This window comes from Nanorana parkeri, unplaced genomic scaffold (genome assembly GCF_000935625.1).
Source record: "Nanorana parkeri isolate BGI_ZX_2015 unplaced genomic scaffold, ASM93562v1 scaffold12, whole genome shotgun sequence".
Classification (NCBI taxonomy): domain Eukaryota; kingdom Metazoa; phylum Chordata; class Amphibia; order Anura; family Dicroglossidae; genus Nanorana; species Nanorana parkeri.
Window position 1 is genome coordinate 2,906,409 of NW_017306280.1, and position 22,809 is coordinate 2,929,217.

A 22,809-nucleotide genomic window follows, 5' to 3' on the forward strand; every position below is an offset into this window, starting at 1 on the left:
TGAATTTTGGTAAGCAAATAGGTCAGAGACTTCCATTGGATAATAGACCAAGGTTCAGCAATGTTATGTGCCCAAAAAAATGGTCAGCTGCCGACCTGAATGATCAGGTTTTTCCAGCAATGGACTTTTTCTTCCCTGATGGCACATTGGACATATTCCAAGATGACAATGCCAGGATTCATTGGGCTCAGATTGTGACAGAGTGGTTAAGGGAGCATGAGACATCATGTTCACACATGGATTGGCCACCACAGAGTCCAGACCTTAACTCTATAGAGAATCTTTGGGGTGTGCAGGAGAAGACTTTACGCCGTGGTCTGACTCTCCCATCATCACTACAAGATCTTGGTGAAAAATACAACTCGGGATGGAAATAAATGTTGTGACATTGCATAAGGTTATCATAAGGATGCCACGATAAATGCGTGCCGCAATCAAAGATAAAAGCGTCCAACTAAATATTAGTGTGTGACTTTTGTGGCAAAGCAGTGTACATGGAGCTCATAGTTCCCGATTACACAGTTCATCTAGCAATGCAATGTCACATCTCTATCACCTCACAGGAGAGTCAATTGTCATCATTTGTCCATTGTTTAGGGAGCTGACGCAGGAATCAGCAACACTAACACGAATTCTACAGATCTTGCTCTCCTATGCTTGTAGTTCCACCCAGAGACAGTAAACTTGCATATTTCATGAAAGAAATCCTAAAAGTGTCTCTAAAAGCCCAAACCATTTTATTTGTAAATTGATTAAGTGGAAAGAACCCCCCATTAGGCTTTTATCATTGTGTCCCTATTGGGGAGAATCACTATTAGTTTTTGTGACCAGAAGCTTGTGTGACCAAACCTGGACAGCTAAATGAACGTGCCAACCACAGCAGAATTCAGATTTTCAATCGGTCAGTTTTTTTTTTCTTATATACTAGTTGTTGGTCAGATTACAGAGAACAAGTCAGATGAGCCTATAAAAGAATAGGAATATTCAATCCTAAATTATTATAACTAATGTATATCTAAAGCCAAAAGTTGTTGTTTTTTTTTGGATGGAGCGGTCAGGGGTTAGTACCCTTGTCAGGTTTTTCCATTAGAGATTTTCACACCCTGATGAGCATTGTCACCAAGAGTAAAGGGAGAGAGAATCCCAAATGTTTAGTTTCTCGTGTAACAGGAATGGATGGGAAATCTTCAAATGATGACACCAGTTCTGGTGAAAGCTGTCTAACAGGGGAGTTTCCTCAGTGCTTCCTGTTGCGGCTATGGGACAGGAAGTGAAGCACAACCTCCCCAATGAGACACAGATGGCAAAAAGGATTGCAGGGGTCATCTCCCTTACAACCTAAAGACACTAGGGATGCACCGATACTAGTATCAGTGCCGATACCGAGTATTTGGGCGAGTACTCATACTGGCCCAGATGCTCTTGATGCCCATCCAGATACCGAAACGTCCGGTATCAGGAAGCTGGGTGGCGAGTCATTACACGCTGCCTGGCCAGAAAGCCAGCTGCATACTCCCTCATCACAAGATAGCATGGCTTCCCCACCAATAATGAAGGGGCGGGTAATGACTCACCCCCTGGTTTCCTGGGAAGCCAGACCCATGCTCCCTTGGCGACAAAGGTAGCATGGAGCCGGCTTTCCGGCCAATCAGGAAGCCAGGCGCCATGTAATAACTTGCTGCCCGGCTTTCTGGATTGGCCAGAAAGCCGGCTCCATGTTTCTTCGTCACCTGGTGATGAGGGAGCACAGAGACTGCTTCCCAGCTAATCAGGAAGCCGGGTGGCGAGGCTTCCTTAATGGTACTTCCTGTATCGGTATTGGCGAGTACCAGAAAAAAAAATAATATTGGTACTCGCACGCGATACCGAAAACCCAGTATCGGTGCATCCCTAAAAGACACAATTGGCATTATACTTTACACAAAAATGTTGAATCAGATCATTTAATAAGTGTGTACACATTGAACAAAGTGCACCAAATCCATCCTGACCTATAAAAACTGTTTACGTCTCCAGTCTAGAGCTTCTTTACAGAAAAGCTTCCAGACGAGTTTATTTCAAACTGTTTTTTATTTAGATGGCTGCAGGTCATCACATATTTTTATTAAAGTAATCCATTCACACAGCAGGTCCAGAACATGTAGCCGTGTACACTAGTCACTACAGTCACTGACGATGGCGGTGCTTTGTCTTGAGATCGGTCGGAAAGAAATTGATAGAAGATTAGAACAGCTCAATCATAGACTCTCTGGATTTTCCAACGCCAACCCATTTCACTGCACAGAGAAGAGACATATTATACAAGCTGCATCCTACACAAACCATAGACGTCCATAACAAACATGACAGTTCTCAATTTAGACCCACTGTAAAGTCCTATTTATTGCCAAGTTGTACTCTAATATTCATCCTCACTACTCTGCTACCTAAATACAATTAGTCCCTAGTATCTTTATTCCCCGAATGGCCTGAGCTTGAGAAAGACACCACAATGATCGCTGGGCTATCTGGCAAAAATATAACTGACTGGTGAAAGCAGTCGTTTGTAGTACCCATATACATCCAAGAGAGGGCGCCTGTGCCATTGTATTTGGCTGTGACAGTGATCATAAACCTCGGGTGTTATTGTAAATGGCTCCTCAAAAGAAAATGAAGCAAATTCATAAAAAGTATATGAAAAGGTGTTTGTCAAGTCACACACTTGTACGATTCTTGAATCACGATTACCCAGATTCCTAAACTGAATGACTTACAAGAGATCGCACAAATCAATAGGTAGATCCCTATCTGGAAAAGGTAAAAAATTAAGTAATAAGCGATGTCTATCATCACTAGGCATAATTAATCCATCAGCCAAGCTGTGTGCACCCTATACATGTGCCGTAGGCAGTACAGAGCCATTTAAGACCCATTTGAACACAGTAAAGCATTGACTGCCCTTTAGAGGTAATATATTGAAAACCATTTAGTATGAGAAGTAAAAATTTAATTCTTAACTATTTTGGTTGCGCAAATATAAAATTCTGCAGGTTTTATTTTCCAGCCAGCAGTTAGCACTCCAGACTCTTTCAAATGGTTTCCCGACTAGCCTTAGTGACTCACTTGATTGACAAAAGCCTGTTTACATAGCTGAATAGCTCAAGCTCCTATTAACCCATGACTAACTAAGTGAGGAGTCACTCACCCCCACCCTATTCAGAGGGAAAACTATTTTAATCCTACTTCAGGACCCATCTCCTAAACGACCTTACTCTTTCCAGGTTATGTCATATGACTGAAGCACTCACCAGGCACTCCGACTTGGTTTTCCACAAATCTGACATAGTTCTGAGCATTGGCGGGAAGCTCCTCCCATTTTCTGGCACTTGTGGTGTCGCTCTTCCAGCCTGGCATGACCTCGTACTCTACTTCTACCTGTTGTAAAATTTCTTGATTTGCTAGGGGGGAAAAAAGTCACATGATTAAATATTGTAGAAATAAATAGTGAATCCTGAACAACGGCATAATTTAAAATGGTAGTATGCATTGTGTTCTGAACTCCTGAAATTATTATCCTTACACTCTGTTGCTAAGGATTGTGGACTCAGCATGTTAGAATGATTTAGGGCTGCAAGCAACTAATCGATAATGAGAATAGTTGTCAACTATTCTCATTATCGATTAGTTGGTTGGATCCAATAGCTCTCTCCTCCATGCTGGGAGGAGGGCACAGCAGTGGGCGGGTACAATAGCCTGCCTGCTATTGCAATTTGAAATGGCCAATAGCAGACTGACTATTGCACCAGCCCACTACCTGCTGCGTTTACATTCAGCTGCCACTGGCAGCTGACATTCCCAGGTTGAAGTAATCTAAGTGCCATGTGCCTACAATAAATTAGAAAAAAAAAATTAAAAAAAGGTGGGAAAGTCATGTCGGCCTCACAAATTCTGCTGCGGGAGGTGTGTTGCAGTGCTATTAATTTCAATGGCACCCCAAACGTGCCTCCCACCCACAGTGTGGTCGCCCGCATGGTACCACAATGCCATGCGTTCCAGGGCAGTGCGATTGCAAAAAAATTGTGCATGCAGTTTTATTCTAAAGTAAACTTTATGTTTGTAACACTGCATTTGTGTATTTTATTTTAGATTAAGGATGGAATTTAATTTTTTTATCCGATTAAATCGAAAAAAATAAGCCAGCCAACTAATCGATTATGCAAATAATTAGTAGCAGCCCTAGAATGTTTTGGGAGTCCCTTGGTATGACTACATATAAATAGCGTTCGTAGTGACAGGCATCCTACGAAAATATTACCAGCAGTCCTTATAAAACTTGGAGAGCCAACGTAAACTTGTGCTTTAGCCATGCAGAGCAGGCAACAGGGTCACTGTAGTGCATCCCTCCCCCCCAGCACCACATTCTCGCCTCCACTTTACTTTGCCTATGAGCAAAGAAGAAAAATATGCAGTACAAGGAGCATGTGGATCACTTCCCTCTGGCGCCTGCAACAGCGCTGGTGCTTAGTAATTGGTCATTGCCAATAGGGTTCCTTTAAAGCAGTGGTTCTCAACTCATGGGTCGCGACCTAAAAGTGGGTCGCGAGCCCTTCTGCAGTGGGTCGCGGCGCCCTTCCTGCATGGAGCAGCCCATCTTCAGTAGGGAGACACAGAGGGGGGGGATTTTCTGTCAGTACAAGGGAACTCCGTGTTGCGAATCTATCCCCTATTTCCCGCCCCCCCCTTCCTGCATGGAGCAGCCCATCTTCAGTAGAGAGACACAGAGGGGGGGATTTTCTGTCAGTCTAATGGAACTCCGTGTTGCGAATCTACCCCCTATTCCCCCCGCTGAAGTAATAGGGCCCGGGAAGAGAGGGGACTATTTTCTCAATTTCGGCCGGCCGAATGATATCAGGAGCTGCAGGTCCCGACAAGCAAGTTAAAGTCCCGGCCTGCAGTACTGAGTGCAGGAGATATCAAGCCACCCCAGCGCGGTGGATTGATATCAAATAGGCTCAGTAGTTCAGTCTGCCTGGAAGCTGAGAAAGGTAGGCAGGCAGGGGGATGTGTACAGTTTGCTGGATTAGCATTTGTAATTGTAATTAAAAAAAAAGGTTACACGGGTTGAGAACCACTGCTTTAAAGCATACATTTCCAGCTTGCCTAGACTGAATGAGTCGTTGCTGAATAACACACAATTTTAGTAGTAACCTATGAGTAGAGATTGGTATACGGGGCGAGTGGGGGCGATTGTTCATTTACACATATATATGACACTCTGTAATGTGTAATGCACCAACCTGGAAAGTATGGGATCCTCTTCCCATTGAGTTTGTATGCCACACCAGCTTTAATCTCATCCAGAGTGTCTAAAATGTCCAGTTTCGTTAGAGCCAAGCTGTAAAGGGAAAAGATAATAATCCTGTAAGTGTTGTACAGTGATGGTCCTTCAACCAATGAAACCATAACATTTGTAAGACTACACACTTTTGTAGTGCAGGCACTTGTGTGGGCTTCTAATGCACCTCAAAATCCAGGTCACTCTTCTCATACAAGAAAGAAGCAGGTTGCTGGTGTCCAACATTGGCCAACCACTTTAATGTTATACACCTTCCACTAATGTTTACTTAAGCGGACCACCACAGTGATGAGCCAATAGTAAAGGGCATAAGATAAGAGTGGGAAAGCCAAAGCTGACCACCAGGAACCCAGTTGCATGGCAGAGCACCCCTGGTTTTTGGTGGCCCCGGGGGTGTTTTATAGAAGATCCACGCTAAAGTACCTGCAGCATAAATGATCAGTGTAGGAATTTTCCAGGTCAAATGAACTTGTAAGACTGGTATAAAAGAACCTCTAATATATTAAGACTGCCGACAAATGGTTGGTTTGGACCACTGCAAAAGCCGAAATCGATCATATTAGTTCATTGATGAGAAATGAGCTGTAAACCACTTTATGTACAGGGTCACCTAGCACAATTTCTAGGTCATATCTACACCAGGGGTGGACAAATTCATCTGAAATTAAGGGGCCATTCAGTCTAATCCAGGAGCCAGCTCTATTGACAGCCACTAGAGAAAACCTGAAAACTTCTTAGGCACCGGCTGTAAGTTTTAGAGAGCATTGGGGTCCTGGCTCCTGGGATTTGTCCACAATCAAGAAGCTGTACAGATTACCAAAAAGGTGCTTAAAGGAATGATCTACATATCTCTACCCAAAAGTGGCTACATCAGAAATACTTCGCCTTTACGTCCCTTTAAAGCCCAATTTAAAGTATTGGGATTCCAAATAAAAAAAAACACATTTGAAAGATAAATTCCTTTTAACTATTGATACATTCAATCTGTTTTCATCCTTTAGGTCGGCTAAAATCAGAATTTCATTTTGGAACTGTAAATGGTTAAAAACAAACTTTGCATCTTCATGAAGCTGAAGACATCATGGGTACCTTGTAAAGTGACATGGACACTGAATATTACTTAGAAAATGTCAAAGTCTGTTTTTATTACAGCAGCAGAATTATAATAAAATACAAATAAAATAAAAAGCAATACAACGCTGGGTAAAGCAATTCAATTTCTCATTTTTCGACATTGCAAATTGGCACTGATCATGGGATTACAGAGACTAGAGCTGGAATCTGACAGGGGTCTCTATGGGACAGACAGACAGCCTGGCAGGCCATTTCATAAAATAAGAGTGAGGTGCACAAAAGCTTGGTGCTTTGTAGAATTTATTGAGAAGTAAAAGACTTACGCAGTGAATCCGTTGATCATATGAGCGTATTTTAAAATGACCAGGTCCAGCCAGCCACACCTCCTCTTTCTGCCTGTGGTCACTCCCCATTCATGACCTTTCGTCTGAAGAAGACTACCTATATCCTGCAAAAAATTAAGCGCTGCGTTCAAGTCACACACGAAACATTGCACTTTAAGAGACCCTGTCACTACAATACATTTGGGGTACATACGTAAGAGGCACCAGATTTCCTGCGTAATATATTGGTGCTAGAGATCTATGGAAAATACAATCTGCAATGCTAGCCAGCAGCATCGGTAAAGGATTTGCTCACAATGAGGGGTTATAGAAAATACAGATTGAAAAAGGTAGACGGGGAATTTCAGATATTAGTACTTTGGTGTGTCCGGGATAGAATTAAATCAGAACCTAAATCACTTTATTAAAAAAATAAAATAAGGTAGCTCTTCATAGGCAAAGGGATCCTGTATGTCTTCTGCCATCAATGCTTCTTCTCTGCATTTTTTTTCTAATTGCATGTTGAGCCGAAGATACACAGCTCAGGTGTACAATCTCATGATGCCTTGGGTGTCGGGACAAAGTAACTTAATTGCATGAGAGCTGAAACATCCCTTGCTGGCCAATCAAGACCGCCAAAAACCCAGAAGACCGGGAGAAGATGGAAGGGGTTACATTGAAATGACATGGGGACTGTCTAATGCCATAATGCGCACATATGCTGTACATTAGGGATGCACCAATACTAGTATCTGTATCAGTGCCGATAGAGTATTTGGCAGAGTATGAGTACTCATCCAAATGCTCCGAAACTTAACCCCCATATCGGAAATTCAGGTCAGGGGGAGATTTCCTCTGGCCAGCAGTGCCGCGAGGGAACATGGAAGCTGGCTTCCCGGTTAATCAGCATGGAGCCAGCTTCCTGGCCAAGCAGCATGGAGCCAACTTCCAGGTCAATCAGGAAGCCGGGCAATGGGTAAAGACCTGCCTCCTGGCTTCCTGATTGGCCAAGAAGCCAAGTCCATGCTGACTGGCTGGGAAGGCCCATAAAATGAAACGGTGGCAATTACCCCTATACCCCCCACCAGGAACACTCACATTGATCTGCTCTGTTGGGAAGGCTCCAACTCCTACTCTAGTGGTATAAGCCTTCACCACACCGTAGACTTCTCCTATATTCTGAGGAGGGATTCCGAGTCCAGTGCACACACCCCCTACAGTACAATTCGAAGACGTCACATAGGGATACGTTCCTGCAGAGACAGAAGAGTCACGTCAGACTGATAAGACTTGCGCTCAAAAACAGAAGAATAAAGCACAAACACTACACAGTATTTCTAAGCAGTCTACAAATACTGAACCCACCACGTACAGATAATTACAAGCGGAAAAAAATAAGTTTTAAAAGCATTAACATTTCTATAAGGCTGATTCACATACGTATCTTGGAGAGAATTCAACAAATATAAACAAAACAAAAAAAAGTTAAAAAAACCCAAATCAAATGTCTTCAAAATAATCAACTATACCCAAGTACAGCTGATATACCTGCCTGTAGGCTGTTATTCTATCTTCCAGCAATCCCTCACATAGGAGAATAATGGCATCAGTGTGCCTTACCCCTCTTCTACAATGCATGGAAACAGACAACCAATCTGTACCATGGTAGTCATAGTTGTGATGGCAAGCAGCAATGTGATCAGTTTCCACCCAGGACACCTCATCACATCACAGGCTGAACATGCAAGTCTTTTTAACCTGCCATTTTCCGCATATCTATGGAAATACAGGCTTCGAGGTTCAGCATTAGAAGCTAATCAGAACCCAGTGCAATGGACAGGGATGCTAGCTTAATGTTCACAGACACCAAGAGGGAGAGAGGTGTTTAGGCATCAAATAGGAGCCTGCAAGCTCGGGGATGACATCAGTGTCATGATTTAGTAGCGAACCGTGAGGTCATCAGAGGAAAGGGCGTGTGGATCACAAGAATGCCTCCACAGAAGTAAAGACATTGTGAAAGGTAAAATCGTTCATTTACATTTTGAAATATACTTAGCTCTTTGTTGGACTTTTGCTTTATAAAAAGATGGACTTAAAGTAACAGTCCCTATAGGCCCTGCAAAGAACACAAAGTCAACACCTGCCCATCCCGCCACAGAGCTCTGCTTGTCTGAAAAATCTTCTGCATCCGACACTTCCGGGTGGGTCAGATGCCTGGTTCCCCTGTGTGGGCTGTGGTTTCTTCCTCTGGCCCTATTAGTATTGTATCCTATAATGATGGTGATGACAGCACGCACAGTGGAAGGCGGCATCTGATCCTCCAGGAAATGTCAGATTTTTCAGCATGCATTGCTCAGGAAGATGGTGGAGATTGGTGGTGTGGGAGCAGAAGTATTGACCCATCCCTCTGCATGCACAGCAACAGATTCAATGTAATGGTTTAATTGTATGAAATAAGAGTCAAGCACTGTGCAAACTGTTGGCGCTAAATAAATCCTGTATTATAATCATTTATTTCATGTATTTATATAGCGCTGACAATTTACACATTGCACATTCACATCAGTCCCTGCTCTCCAGGAGCTTACAGTCTAAGGTCCCTATCTCACATGAGGGCCAATTTAGAGAGGGACCAATTAACCTTCCAGCATATCTTTGGAGTGTGGGAGGAAACCAAATAATAATGAAGATTTAAAGTCAGATAGAATATACATAAGCAACAAGTACCATAAAAGAAAATGATACAAAATATTCTATAATAAATGCCAATGACAAATGACGAACTAGGAGGTAGAGACTTAGACGGCTCTTATCCAGTAACCCAGGTCTTCACACATTAACATTCGCAAACCTCTCCCCGTCAGTCCGAATGGGCAGTTTGTAACTTATTTTAAAGATGTGTATAGAAATGTATTCACTGTTACAAGAAATGAGCTATGTGATCTTCCAAGAATAGCTAATGGGACAAGAGGCAATGCTACCACCTACTTCCCTAAATCTTTGTCACCTTGAAAACACAACGTGTTGTTTTACTATTCAGTACTATGGCCCTGCTTCTGCTTTTTAATATTAACAGAAGCATGGCATATGCCAATTGTTACCCACTTCAGTACTGATATGTTAAACCCCCTTCATTAGCAGGCCATTGTTCAGTTCTCAGTGTTTGACTGAGAATTACTCTGTCACGCAACACTATACCCAAACTCAATCCTTTTGAGACTGATGGCTCTTTTTTTTTTTCTATTGAGAGGGGGGGGCTTTCTTCTAAAACATTGGACATAAAAATGCTACGACAGTATGAACACCCCAGAAATGACCCCTTTTTGGAAAGCAGAAACTCTGAGGTGGTGTGACTTTTTGCAGCAATTTTTCGTAAATAAAGAAACATGCCGGTAGTGAGGGGGTTAAAACATGCAGCTTGGTAATGATGCGCTAGATACCAGAACTGTACAGGTCAAATCACGGGGGCTTTTGCAGGTGCATACAGGTGGAACGGGTAGCCGTAAAGGCCCATCTTCCTGGAACAATGGGTTACGCTCTAGCCATTTTATGTGCAGTGGCTGGTCGGCGAGAGATTAATGGCCGACAAAGTAAAAAGAAATTGTAGTTACATTTTAAAATTCTTCTTCCCAGAGCACTCCCCCCCATAGATGATGGCCATCCAGGGTACATGTGTTGAGCTCTGTAAGTGCCCAGAGCAGGAGTTTTTGGTTGGTAACCGACTTGCAGAAGGACTGGGTGTCACAAGCTGGAAAGACGGCCCTGTGCTGGCAGCCATATCAAAATGGAAATCAGAACGGGCAGGAAATATCAGTTTTTATTTTTTCCATTTCCACTTAACTACTGAAATGTGTAATAGCTTTAAGGACCATCTCTGTGCACGGTACTGCACAACGCACCTCCCGTGTGATTACAATGCGGAAGGTGCTTGGTGTGCCATTCATTTGAACTGCACCCCAAATGTACCTCCCGCCAGCAGTGCGATCAGCTGCGTCGCAACACGTGGTACTGCAAATGCTGCGTGCTGTGGTTTAAAAAAAAATAGTGCATGTTTATAGAATGTGATGATTTATGAGACCTTAGACTGCTGCAGCGGAGGGCGAGAGGCTCCAGGGACCAGTCTAAGAGCAAGGCAGCTGCAAGGATCAGGTGAATAGAACTATTTTAAGCCCTAGACCAAAATGAGCAGTTAACCCTTGCAGTGCAAAAGTAGCCCCCACTGGAAGGGTTAATCATATTACCCGGAGATCTTCTTTAAAAATCCTTCCAAGCTTCCCCCCTATGTGATATTAAGGAGGGAGCTGTGGGAAGTTATGTTTCTTCTAATTAACCCTGTCTGTACTGTGCTGGAATATTTCATTATCAGAACTATATTTGATTGGTCCTAAGAAAAGGGTTAAAGACTTAACCCTAAAAGGGATAAAAAAAGTGGAACTACACTTTAAATCATTCATTTCAGACCAAGCTGGTGGAACTGACATCCATTGACAAACATACAATGACAGCCTTTTTCTGGAACTAACCAAAGTCAATGTCAAGTAATGCAGCGTTGGCTCCTTCTACCAAAATCTTTTTCTGAGGACCGTGAAGGGCTTCATACATGAAGTAGACGCCATCTTTAACCATGGGGCGGATTTTTTCAGCGTACATCTGTAGGATCACAAGAGTATAATGGTTACCCTGGATAAATCGGTCACAACATGGAATAAAACAAAAGCGACTATTTCTGCAAATAAAAATGTACAGAGCGGTACGAATAAAAGATTGATGGAATGAAATGGAGATTCAGAATTAAAAACTTTGTTCAGCTAAAGCCAATACTTTCCTTTTTTTACTTTAGGATTAAACAGGGGGACCTCTGTTAGGTTTTCATAGCAGTCCCTGTCCCCAATTCACACTCTTTGACCTGCTGATATGGTCACGGTGACTGAAAGTGAGAGACGGTCTAAAATTTTGACTTGTCACCAAAACTGCAATGGAGGGGAAATCGTCCAATGCGGGAAATAGCTAGGGTGACAACTGTCTAAGACCCCATTCACACGTAGCGACATACCTTTTGCAGCGGATCCGCACAGCCGGGATAGCGCGACTTTCGGGGCGACGTTCCAGCGACGGTAGCGTGACCTTCTCCGTCGGGGCTCCATAGAAAAAAGGCAAAATCGCGCAAAATCCGCCGAAAAAAGGGTCCGGTAGAAGCGACTTGCGACCGCGACATGGAGTTAAGACAGCTCCATTGAATAGCATTGGCCGGCGACTTCTCGCGATATCGCGCGGCAAAAATGCGCGAAATCGCGCGATAATTCGCTACATGTGAACGGGGCCTTAGGGGGATTCCCTTACAGGTTTTGGCTTTAGATATACTTCAAGAGCTCTTTTTTCTTTTAGCCACCAATATTTAGTAAATATATTATTTGACCTTGGCTTCGTTTATTGTAAGCAGTAATAATTCAAATGCCATTTTATTATAGCAGATTTTAATTTTTCATATTCAGTAAGGTGGCAAGAGCTTTGTAGAGGGGCGGGAACATTCATCAGTGCAGAATTTGTTTACTTAGTGTTTTCAGTCAATCCAGATAAACCTGAACTCCAGGCAACCGCCTAAATATACACAGGTAAAATACATGGGCGGGACATTTAACGGTCAAAGGCATCGTGTCTGTATTCAGCCCATCAACCAATCCTGCAGAGCCAGGTCAACCTCTTCTTATAGACTAGACTGCAGTTGACCTATACAGCCTGACAGAGGACCCAACCCAATCTGTGATTAAATATTCATGGATAAGACCATCGCTCTCCCCTCTCCTCCTATCAGGAAGCTTCTGGATTAAGATGAACAGCACAGTGCAATTTAGCACTGTCAAAACGTCTGACACACACCCCATACAACAAAGACAAATTCCTTTGCTAGGCAGCATTTGACTTGTGAATGTAAAGTGTTGAAAAATCAATATATATATATAATTTTTTTTTTTTTAGATTAACAGAAATTTAAAAAAGCCCACAAAACATATGGAATGTGAATGAATATGAGGAATCCTCCAATCTGTACCAAGTGGGATCCCTTATTATAGGCAGGTCAGGTCATATCTAGTGTATGAACAATCCCCTTAGGACATCTCATCCAATTCAGAAAAAAGTTCCCAGATTTCTTAATGTATTGCCATCAGGCTTCCAACTCAGTGATGGTGAAACTCAGAATACACAAATAGCTCAATTTTATTAAAACCCAAAATTCCAGCTATAAAAAAAACAAGTTCACTTTTCCAAAAAAAAATATAAAAAAAAAAATGGTTGCCTTTGCTGAGGGCCCAGTTACACCACTAAAATGCACATTGGCTGGAGTGTGGTGCCTGACACAGAGCCAATCCCGGCACATCACACTCTACTTTTTTCGGAACTTTATTGAAATGTCCCAAGTGACAATTCATTCAGTTTTATGGGCACAGCAGCGCAACACGGTGGTGTAAAAGGTGTCCCATCTGTGACAAAGCAAATTGCATCGTCTAGCATTGGGACTGTGCTGGAAACGGCCAGCTCAGTCCCAGCGCTTGTGGTGTGAATGGACCCTAAGGCAGCAGGTAATTGCTGTAATGGCGGAATTGTGGTTCTTCTATACGCCTGCTGATTTAAGTCACTTGAGCACTCTAGAAAAAGGAGCTTGTCCTTTATAGGATGAATTTGGGGTTTTAATAAAACGGATGAGGGATTACCCTTCTTTTAAAGTGATTCTCTCTCTCTTCCTAATGTGTCTACAGGGTAGGAATTTAAATACTCAATAATACTCAGATCGTGCAAAAAATAAAACCCAAACACACCAACGGGGTTTGTAACCTCTCCCGCGCTATCCAAAATGGAAAAAAAAATGTCCACTTTTCTATGACACATTACCTTTAACTTCTTCAGCTGGCCTTCTACATCTACATCCAGATTTGGAAACATTGACTGATGCTGCTGAACCAGTATCTTGAACCTGCAGAAAAGCAAAAAATGATACATGAATAAACCCGCGACACTGTGCCAAAAAGCCGATCTGTCCGCTAAGACAAAGATTAGGAATGCGAATCTGCTTCTATCCATTCCTCTGTGCTCCTTGGATACAACTAGCAGCTTAACTACTTTGTAATAGATACATCTTAAAAACCTCAACAAAGTTTTAGGATGCTGGAGATGCGACAGGAAGGTGTGAAGAAATTCTAAGGGCAGGTTCACACCATTTTCCGGACCAGATCTGGAACGCAGTGCAATGCAGTGTTACTGCGTTCCGGATTTTTTTGGTGCTCTTTCTTTAGATTAAAATGGGCTTTCGGGTGCGTTCCAGTGTGATTGTATGTGTTTTTGATGCTTTCCCGTCCAGACAAAATGAGACCTGCAGTATTTTTCTGGTCTGGAACGGATTGCGCTGGTGTGAACAGAAGCCAGAAATAGCATAGGGATACATTAGGGTGCATTTTGGGTCATGAAACAATCTGGTCTGGTGATTATCTGGATGTGGTGTGAATGGGCCCTAAAAAGGTGAGGGGACATTTACTCGCTCTAGAAGCCCATCAAGGGAAGTAGTTTTATGCGACTGTATTGTAAAGGTTGCAATTGATGAGGATACTCTCCGCACACCTTTCAGCAGTCCCGGCCAATAAACAAAGATGGTGCTTGCAGTAACTCCACGGATGGCACCGTGCAAAATACACAATTGGAAAAATAGGTCACCAGCACTCCAAATATTTAAAATGAATAAGTCCTTTTTATTGGACGATAGTGTCACAAAAGATCAAACAAGAGCCGGTTTGATTGGCTCTTGTTTGATCTTTTGTGACACTATCGTCCAATAAAAAGGACTTATTCATTTTAAATATTTGGAGTGCTGGTGACCTATTTTTCCAATTGTATTGTAAAGGTCTTATTTATGAATAAGCATATTTTAGGTTCCCCTTTTTATTTTGCTGAACAAGCATTGCTGTAGAATAACACAAGTAGAATAAGCCAGTGAAACAGAAAAAAACTGATTCCTGCAGAAAATTACCACATTTGAAGGTTAAGCAACTAACCTAGATGAAAAATCATCAAAGTTTGCAAGGAGGTCACACACGCGAAGACCAGTACGTGCTGCTTTGGAGGAGTAGGTTGGTCCAATTCCCTTCTTGGTAGTGCCAATGCTGAAAACAGGAAGGAGAGAAAATACTATAATACAGTTGCTGAACCACATTCACCGCAAACCAATTTTTCAAAAACTTTTAGCCCTCATTGTGAAATCAATATTAATACATCGCACAGCATAATGGAGGAACAAACATCTAATCCTAGTGAGCAATTTTCTCCAAGGGCCCATTTACGGCTAGATTCTCAAGTCTAAAAACAGTATAGGAAAGAGGTATGTAGGATCACCTCTGCTAAGAATGGATAGACTGTTTTTATTTCTTTACATTTAGATATTTGCCAACTGTTTTGCCAGTGCCATGAAAGTGTGGAATCCCCCCCACAACTTCTAGCCAGCCGTAAAGGACTTGCTGGATCTGCTCATCAGTCTAGCATGTATTCAGGCAACCCAGCCTATTTCTGCATATTACATATATAGTGGTCATTGACCCCAAAGAGGTTTGCCAGGTAGACGCTGCTTCAGAGGTTCCTCCCTTACAGGGTTCAAGGTCTCTTTAGCTAAGGGAGTGCAGTGGCTCAGGCTAGGTTTAGTGAGGCATCCAGTAAACAGATGAATAAAGCCGAGTATACATGCTTCGAATTTCAGCTGTTCATTAAGAAATTTGCTGTGTGGGTGCCGGTGTTGGTACCCTTCCGCTCAGCATTCCTTGGATCAGCTGATCGATGGAGCCGGTTGGAAAATTTTCCTCAGAAAGGAGCTAGCAGGCAATTTGCTAGCTCCGTTTATGTAATATAACAGCAGCCGGTGGTCACTGTTTGAATATTAAGGAAACAGCACGAGATTTGTCCATCAACACTCATAGGCGTCGATGAGGGTATCTGTTCTATTTTTTTTCGCTCGGCCGCGGGTTGAACAAAAAGGGTAAAAAAAAAAGGTAAAACCGTGTATACCCGGCGTAAGAGCAACACAACACACCAAAAGATCTAGAGCACTAAAGCTAGCTATACATGCATAGATTTTCTCTGGTCAGCCTGCCAGAGAATTCTCCCTTCGATGCTAAACATAGATGGAAGAAGCTACACAGCAGGCGACTGTATTCAGGCAGCCGCAGGTGTGCAGTCGCTGTCTGGCCAAGAATTTTCCACCCGCCTCAATATTATAATAATAAAGGGATGCACCGATACCGATATAGCTTTCTGGCCAATCAGGAAGCCGTGCGCTGCGTAATGACGTGGCATCCGGCTTCCCGATTGGCCGGGAAGTCGGCTCCCTCGTCATGAGGTGATAAAGGAGCGTGAAGCCGGCCAATCAGAAAGCCAGGCGCCGCGTCATTGCACGGCGCCCGGATTGGCCAGCTTCCCAACCAACCAGGAAGCCGGGCAGAGCGTCATTACACGTTGCCAAGTGTCCCGATTGGCCGCAAAGCTGGCTCCATGCTCCCACGTCACTTGCGACGAGACAACATGGAGCCGGCTTCCTGGCCAATCAGGAAAACCCAGCAGCGTGTATAGATGCGTTGCCCAGCTTCATGATACCGGAAGTATCGGGCTAGTCATCGGAGCATTTGGGGGAGTACGAGTACCCGCCCAAATACTCAGCATCGGTATCTGTGCATCCCTAATAATAATAAAAATATGAAACTAATAAAATATTATACACATTAAAATTATATAGGTTTTTTTATTATTATACAGTCAGTAGTTAAACTACCTGAACTCAGGACTGAAGCAAAGCGATAAAAGGAGCAGTGGTTTGGCGAACATAAAAGTATATTGTGATCAAATGAAAGGTTGTTCTCACACCATAAAAGCCTTTCACTTTATCACAATATTTGTCATGCTCACCAAGCAGCAGTCTTCGTTATCTATCGCCCTCTGTTATATACTGGGTCTGCATTGCAGCAGAACATAAAACTCTGCAGTATAGAACACTAGTGTACAACTACCTTGTGTTCTATATTGTAGACATTCAACATTTACTCTTTTACAGTCTCCTCTTCATGTTTACTACAATCTGAAAAAATAAAAGATGTAACATGTAATACTCAGTGATGAAGTTCAGGATTGTCTTGGGACAATCAAGACACCAAGAAAGAAGGTTCTAAAAATAATTACTTTTTCCCATCTTGCGCTTTACGCTGGACTTCTTGGAGACCGTCAACAGCCTGGTGAAAGTCACACACTATATGGAGGAGATACATATGGAAGACACTGAGAACATAAGGGGAATTAAACAAATTTCACAGCAACATGACAAAAAAAATAAATCTTTAGTAAAATGTATATCATACAAGAATCATAGAGACCGTTACATTACCCTTTCAGGTCAAAGTGATAACAGCACTCCCAATCCCACCAGGAACATATACTCATTCATACATTCTCCCTTGTAATTTGCTCAGTGCAGGAGACCATCTTGGTGCCTGATCTTACCCTGGATTAGGTCACGTGACCGTAATTGAGCCTGGGGATGGGACACTTAGACCCGAGCACTGCAAGACATGCTCCCCACAGCTGCAAACCTTACTCAGCTAGAGCAAGGGAATGGGGATCCAATGGAGCTAGGAGTTGGCAAGGGAGCACATATAGGTTTAAGGGGGGGGCGGGCTAGCAGGAGACACGGTCACTGTGCTTTAAATAAACACTTGCTTTGCCTTTTTCCAACTTACCTAGATGTGCGCGATCAGATATGATTAGCCTCGACTCCCAGTCTTTTAACCCTGTTGAAAAAATAAAAGGAGTAAAACATTTTTTTTAAAGAAGCATAGCAAAAAAAGGCCTTTCAAGCAGTCTTTTAAAAACAGATGCAAGTTGCTCCCCCACAACCATTTCTACAGTGAATTTTTGACATCTCTTCCTCTAATCTGTGACAGCCTTTCAGAGACAGTTGCGCGAATTCCAAAAATGCTGAAGAAGTGGAAAAAAAACTCTTCTCATATGATCTCTGCTATACTGAAACCCTAAGCAGTGTTGTCAGCCCTGCCTGAGTTCTCACCTGCTGGACTACAGAACCCGTCCATGTTATGCAGAGAGAGGGGGTGGGTTCTGGTGTAATAAACCCTGCTCAAGTTCTCCCTGCTGGACTACAAACCCCTCTCCATGTTATGGAGATGCAGGGGAGGGTGAGGTGGTCTTAGTCCGCCAGAAGAGAACTGGGCATAGCCAACAACGCTGCTTTGGATTGCAATGCAGCAGAAGCGCTGCAGTGCCAGCTTAAAAGTTAGGAGCACACTTGATTTCTGGGAGATTAATGGGTATTTTTCTGCACTTGCAGCTTTTTAAAGAGAAAACTGGTGATATGCAGCTGTAGTGCGGAGGTGAACTTAATATAATTTTTGCACAGACCTACACTAAATAGAGCCTTCTGACTCTTTGCATAAGGCGGTCTTCGCCCACCACACATTGGTGCTGTGCTGCTTCACCAGTTCACCCAAAAGAGGAGCAGCCGCCATGGTCCCCCCACTTTTTGAACCCCTCATCCTTGTGTCAAAACCACCCGCCGCCACCCAGAGAGTCATCCATCATATTGTACTACCCACCTTTCTTTTCATTCTTCTCTGCTTCCTCAAACAGCCCCGGTAGATGTATCACGACACCATTACCTGCAAACACAGAAAGATCAGCACTAGGATCGACAGCAAGAACAAACCATTGTCATCTCAATCAATCACATACATTTCCAAACACTCATAACAGAACTAAAGCCTGCATCATGCTCCATTAGCATCAACTCCCTTCCTAAAATATATACACTTCAGAAGCAAAACCGAAATAGCCTTGAAATGCATTAACTAGGGGTAAGACCACTCATTACCTAATTCCCACAAGGGTTACAGATCACCAACACGATGAGACGGGTGAAGCCCCGCAGCAGAAAATGAACACTATTAATGTGCCGCCAGGGAAATATGCTGTGGCTACATTTGTCATGGTAAACAAGAATATACGATGTAGGATCATTTTACCAGTGCGTCTTTTATATAGATTTCTTCTGACGCTAGATAAAGTTTGTGCTTTTTTGCCGTAAAATCCCATTAAGTAAAATGTCCAAAAACGCTCAGGTACAGGATAATAAAACAAGATAAATTACGGCTTTGCCTGGCCCGTTCTGGTGTACGCAAGCCGCGTGTATAAACCTTTCAGCTCAACCGATGTATTATTTCGCCTTTTTATGGCCGTTTTCTATTTAGTTTCTTCTCGCTTTTATTGCATGCTTATATTTTATAGATGAATAAACGGGAAGCTTTTTTTTTCCTAAAACGTTTCACTGAGCATTAATGTCCGTCACTGACTGGAACAATGGAATGCGAGTGCTGTGCCCTGCAGGCAGGAACAGTTTACTGGCCGTGCTGGGTCTGAATGCTGAAGAAAAAAAAAATCCATTCCATCCAATCAATTCTGAATTAGATTGTAAAATTTTACTGTAGTATGTTATTGCTATACCACACACTGTATTTATTGTGTGTATTGTATACACCGACCAGCCATAACATTATGACCACCCGCCTAATATCGAGTAGGTTACCCTTTTGCCAGCAAAACAGCCCTGACCCACCCAGTCAAGACATGGACTCCACTCCACTAGACCTCTGAAGGTATGGTGTGGTATCTGCCATCAAGCAGTCAGTAGCAGATCCTTTAAGCCTTGCAAGTTGCGAGGCCTTCATGGATCAGACTATTTTCCAGCACATCCTACAGATGCTCGATTGGATTGAGATCAAGAGAATTTGGAGGCCAAGTCAACACCTCAAACTGGTGTTCCTTAAACGATTTGTGCAGTGTGGCAGGAAGCATTATCCTGCTAAAAGAGGCCACTGCCATCAGGTAAAACCATTTCAGGCACTGGCACCCTGCTGGTCTGTGGCTACACAGCCCCATACGCAACTGCAATGCACTGTGTGTTCAGACACCTTTCTATCAGAACCAACATTACCCTTTTCAGCAATCTGAGCTACAGTAGCTCTTCTACTGAATTGGACTACATGGTCCAGCCTTGGCTTCCCATGTGCATCAATGAGCCTTGGCCACCCACGACCCTGTTGCCAGTTCATTGGTTTTCCTTCCTTGGACCACTTTTGGTTGGTCCTGACCACTGCAGACCAGGAACATCCCACAAGAGCTGCAGTTTTGGAGTTGCTCTGACCCAGTTGTGTAGTGATCCCAATGTGGCCCCTGTCAAAGTTGCTCAAAACACATAGTCAGGGACAAAATGTTCACTTACTGCCAAATACATCCCAACCACTTCCAGGTGCCATTGTAATGAGATAAACAATGTTGAATAGGTTATAACATTATAATCAGGGTGTGCGTCTACTGATGCATTTTCAGTCCCAATGGCAAAGACTGGACATCAGTGTCTTGAAAAATAGAATTTTGGTACTTGCTGTAAAATGATTTTTGTCAGAGTTTATTGAGAGATGTAGAGACAACAAAGTCCAAATCCCATTCGCACTGCCACGGTCTCAAAACCACAAGGTATATGTGGTGCCCAGGTGACCACACGGATGGCGCCGTGCAAAACACTAATAGTAAATAAAAGTAATTCACCGGCACACACTTGAAGGTTTTTTTAAAAAAGTATTGATATATTTATTCAATACCCAATATCATACGGTGCTATGTATGACAGCATGTGACATTGGGTATTGAATAAATATATCAATACTTTAAAAAAATCCTTCAACTGTGTGCCGGTGAATTACATTTACTATTAGATGTAGAGACAAAACAAATTAGATGGGTGGTAGTATAAACCCACAGATCTAATGAATCTGATTAAAGTCTCTCCATAGAGAAACGGTGACCTGCTCAAAATCTTTTGTTACTCTGCACAAAGCTGTAACAGTATTGTGGGTTCTGCCATTTTGGATTTCCCTAGGAGAGCAAGGAGCAGGTGACAGAGCTACACCTACTCTACCTAGACTTCACACCTGTACTTTTACTCTGCCCTTGGTTCCTTCTCAGAGTTATTTCCAATGTAATGTGAACTCCGGCAGCACTTGAGAATGCACTTGTTGGTTGGCATGTTTTAAAATGGCATTAAAGGCAAAAGATTTTTAAGCTACAACAAGTGTGTTACCAAAAATTATGCATTTCCAATGTCCATGCACCAAAAACAGATAATGAAAGTCAACATAAAAGTGAACTAGCACCAAATGTAAACAATGGCTAACCTGTCTACATGTGCTGATGTGTTAAACACAAATTTAGTTTAACATTTTTAAAAATGTCATGTTTTTTTTTTTAAATTAAAGTTTGACAACAAAACTAGTTTGTGGGGCAGGAATATGCTGCATTGGGTAAGACAGAACTGAATGTTCCAATATGCTGAAGCGCAGTCCTCTGTGAGAACAATGTGGCTTTGTCTCCTCTTATGCAGGGCCACTTACCAATAAAGGAGATAGCGTTACTATTAATAATGCCACTTGGAAAGAGATGAAAATCATATTCTTTGCCGTCTACGACCACAGTATGTCCGGCATTGTTTCCTCCCTGAAAGATAAAAATAAAATAAAATTGTTACGGAGAGAAACCTGGCAAAATGTTAAAGGTCTCAGCATACCTCCTATTACAAGTTATTACTGTTGCTATTTAAAATAACATTTTAAAAAGTCCACCCTGCAAAGGAAAGATTATTTACATTCAATTCCAAACAGGCAAAAATCGGCTACACCTCAGACGCCATGGGGCATAGGCAGTCTTCCCTTTCTAGTAAATAGGCTTTTCTTCACCTCATGCACATTAATATGGGCAGCACAATGGCTTAGTAGTGGTTAGCACTTCAGTCTTCAAAAGAACAAAAAAGGGCACAAAAAACACTGGCTAGCTAAACAAGATATAACGGAAATTCAAGGTGGTGGCACTTACACGTGAATCCCGGGATCCGGAGATGGGCGGCCAATATGGAGGATCGGAACGGCCGTTCTACCCGAGCTTGAAAAAGAGGTAGTACCTTGAAACGCGTCGCTCTTTTCCTCCCTGATCCCTCTCTATCTCACCATTGAGCCAACCATTCGGGCATCTGTTAGCTGCTCCGGCCCAAGCAGACCTGACAGTGACCGTTTGCTGACACCCACAGCCGCGGCTGCAACAGCCCTGTCTATTGCCGACACCACAGGGGTCTCCCTGGTTCTCCTCTACACCGCACATAGCCTGCATTTCCCTAACGGCACTACGGACGGCACTCGCTCACACCCTTCTGTGGATGTACTTCTCTGAGCAGCACACCAGCCAAAGTCGGACACACATCACGAGTGTTCCGATCCTCCATATTGGCCGCCCATCTCCGGATCCCGGGATTCACGCGTAAGTGCCACCACCTTGAGTTTCCGTTATATCTTGTTTAGCTAGCCAGTGTTTTTTTGCGCCCTTTTTTGCTCTTTTGATTATCTGCATTTACAGGCTCTCCTCCTGTTTCGCAGGGCTGCATAGATGATCCGAGAGCGCTGTTTATGTTTTTTCTGTTTTAGCACTTCAGTCTTGCAGCAATGGTGCCCAGGTCGAATCCCAGCCAGGACAACGACCCTGTGTAGGCTTCCTCCGAGTACTGCGATTTACCCCCCCTCCCCCCCCCCATCTCCAAAGACATGCTGGTAGGTTAATTGGCTCCTGTCTAACTTTAGCCCTAGTGCATGCGTATATATGTGTGTGTGTTATATATATATACATACATACATACACACGTGTGTGTGTGTTTTATTTATAGGGATGCACCGATAACGGTATTTTGGTACCGAGTACCGATCATTTTTTTTCCTGTACTCGCCAATACCAATTACCGAGTAACGGAAGTCCCATTCAGGAAGCAGGGCGGCGTGTAAAGACTCGCCACCTGGCTTCCTGATTAGCCGGGCAGCGTGTAAAGAGTCGCCACCCGGCTTCCCGATTAACAAAAAAGTCCCCTCTTACCTTAGTATGTGCAGCCTGTCATCCCCCGGAGCCTCTCCAGCGAGAACGCGGCCTTCGTCTGGTACCCAGCCGGAGCCG

At 43.1% G+C, this 22,809-nt stretch overlaps 1 protein-coding gene across 1 annotated transcript in view; it reads right to left on the reverse strand.

The window, feature by feature from the left end:
- Nucleotides 1-2,050: 2,050 nt before the first annotated feature.
- Nucleotides 2,051-22,809, reverse strand: part of ADSSL1 (adenylosuccinate synthase like 1) — a 37,495-nt gene continuing 16,736 nt past the window's right edge. The window contains exons 2-13 of the mRNA XM_018556173.1: nucleotides 21,213-21,315; nucleotides 18,363-18,425; nucleotides 17,493-17,543; nucleotides 16,939-17,005; nucleotides 14,775-14,882; nucleotides 13,621-13,702; nucleotides 11,256-11,382; nucleotides 7,831-7,985; nucleotides 6,733-6,857; nucleotides 5,277-5,374; nucleotides 3,288-3,437; nucleotides 2,051-2,276 (exon numbers count right to left, since the gene is read on the reverse strand). Coding sequence (XP_018411675.1) covers nucleotides 2,224-2,276; nucleotides 3,288-3,437; nucleotides 5,277-5,374; nucleotides 6,733-6,857; nucleotides 7,831-7,985; nucleotides 11,256-11,382; nucleotides 13,621-13,702; nucleotides 14,775-14,882; nucleotides 16,939-17,005; nucleotides 17,493-17,543; nucleotides 18,363-18,425; nucleotides 21,213-21,315 — 1,182 coding nt within the window. The 3' untranslated portion in view covers nucleotides 2,051-2,223. The remainder of the gene's footprint in view (nucleotides 2,277-3,287; nucleotides 3,438-5,276; nucleotides 5,375-6,732; nucleotides 6,858-7,830; nucleotides 7,986-11,255; nucleotides 11,383-13,620; nucleotides 13,703-14,774; nucleotides 14,883-16,938; nucleotides 17,006-17,492; nucleotides 17,544-18,362; nucleotides 18,426-21,212; nucleotides 21,316-22,809) is intronic.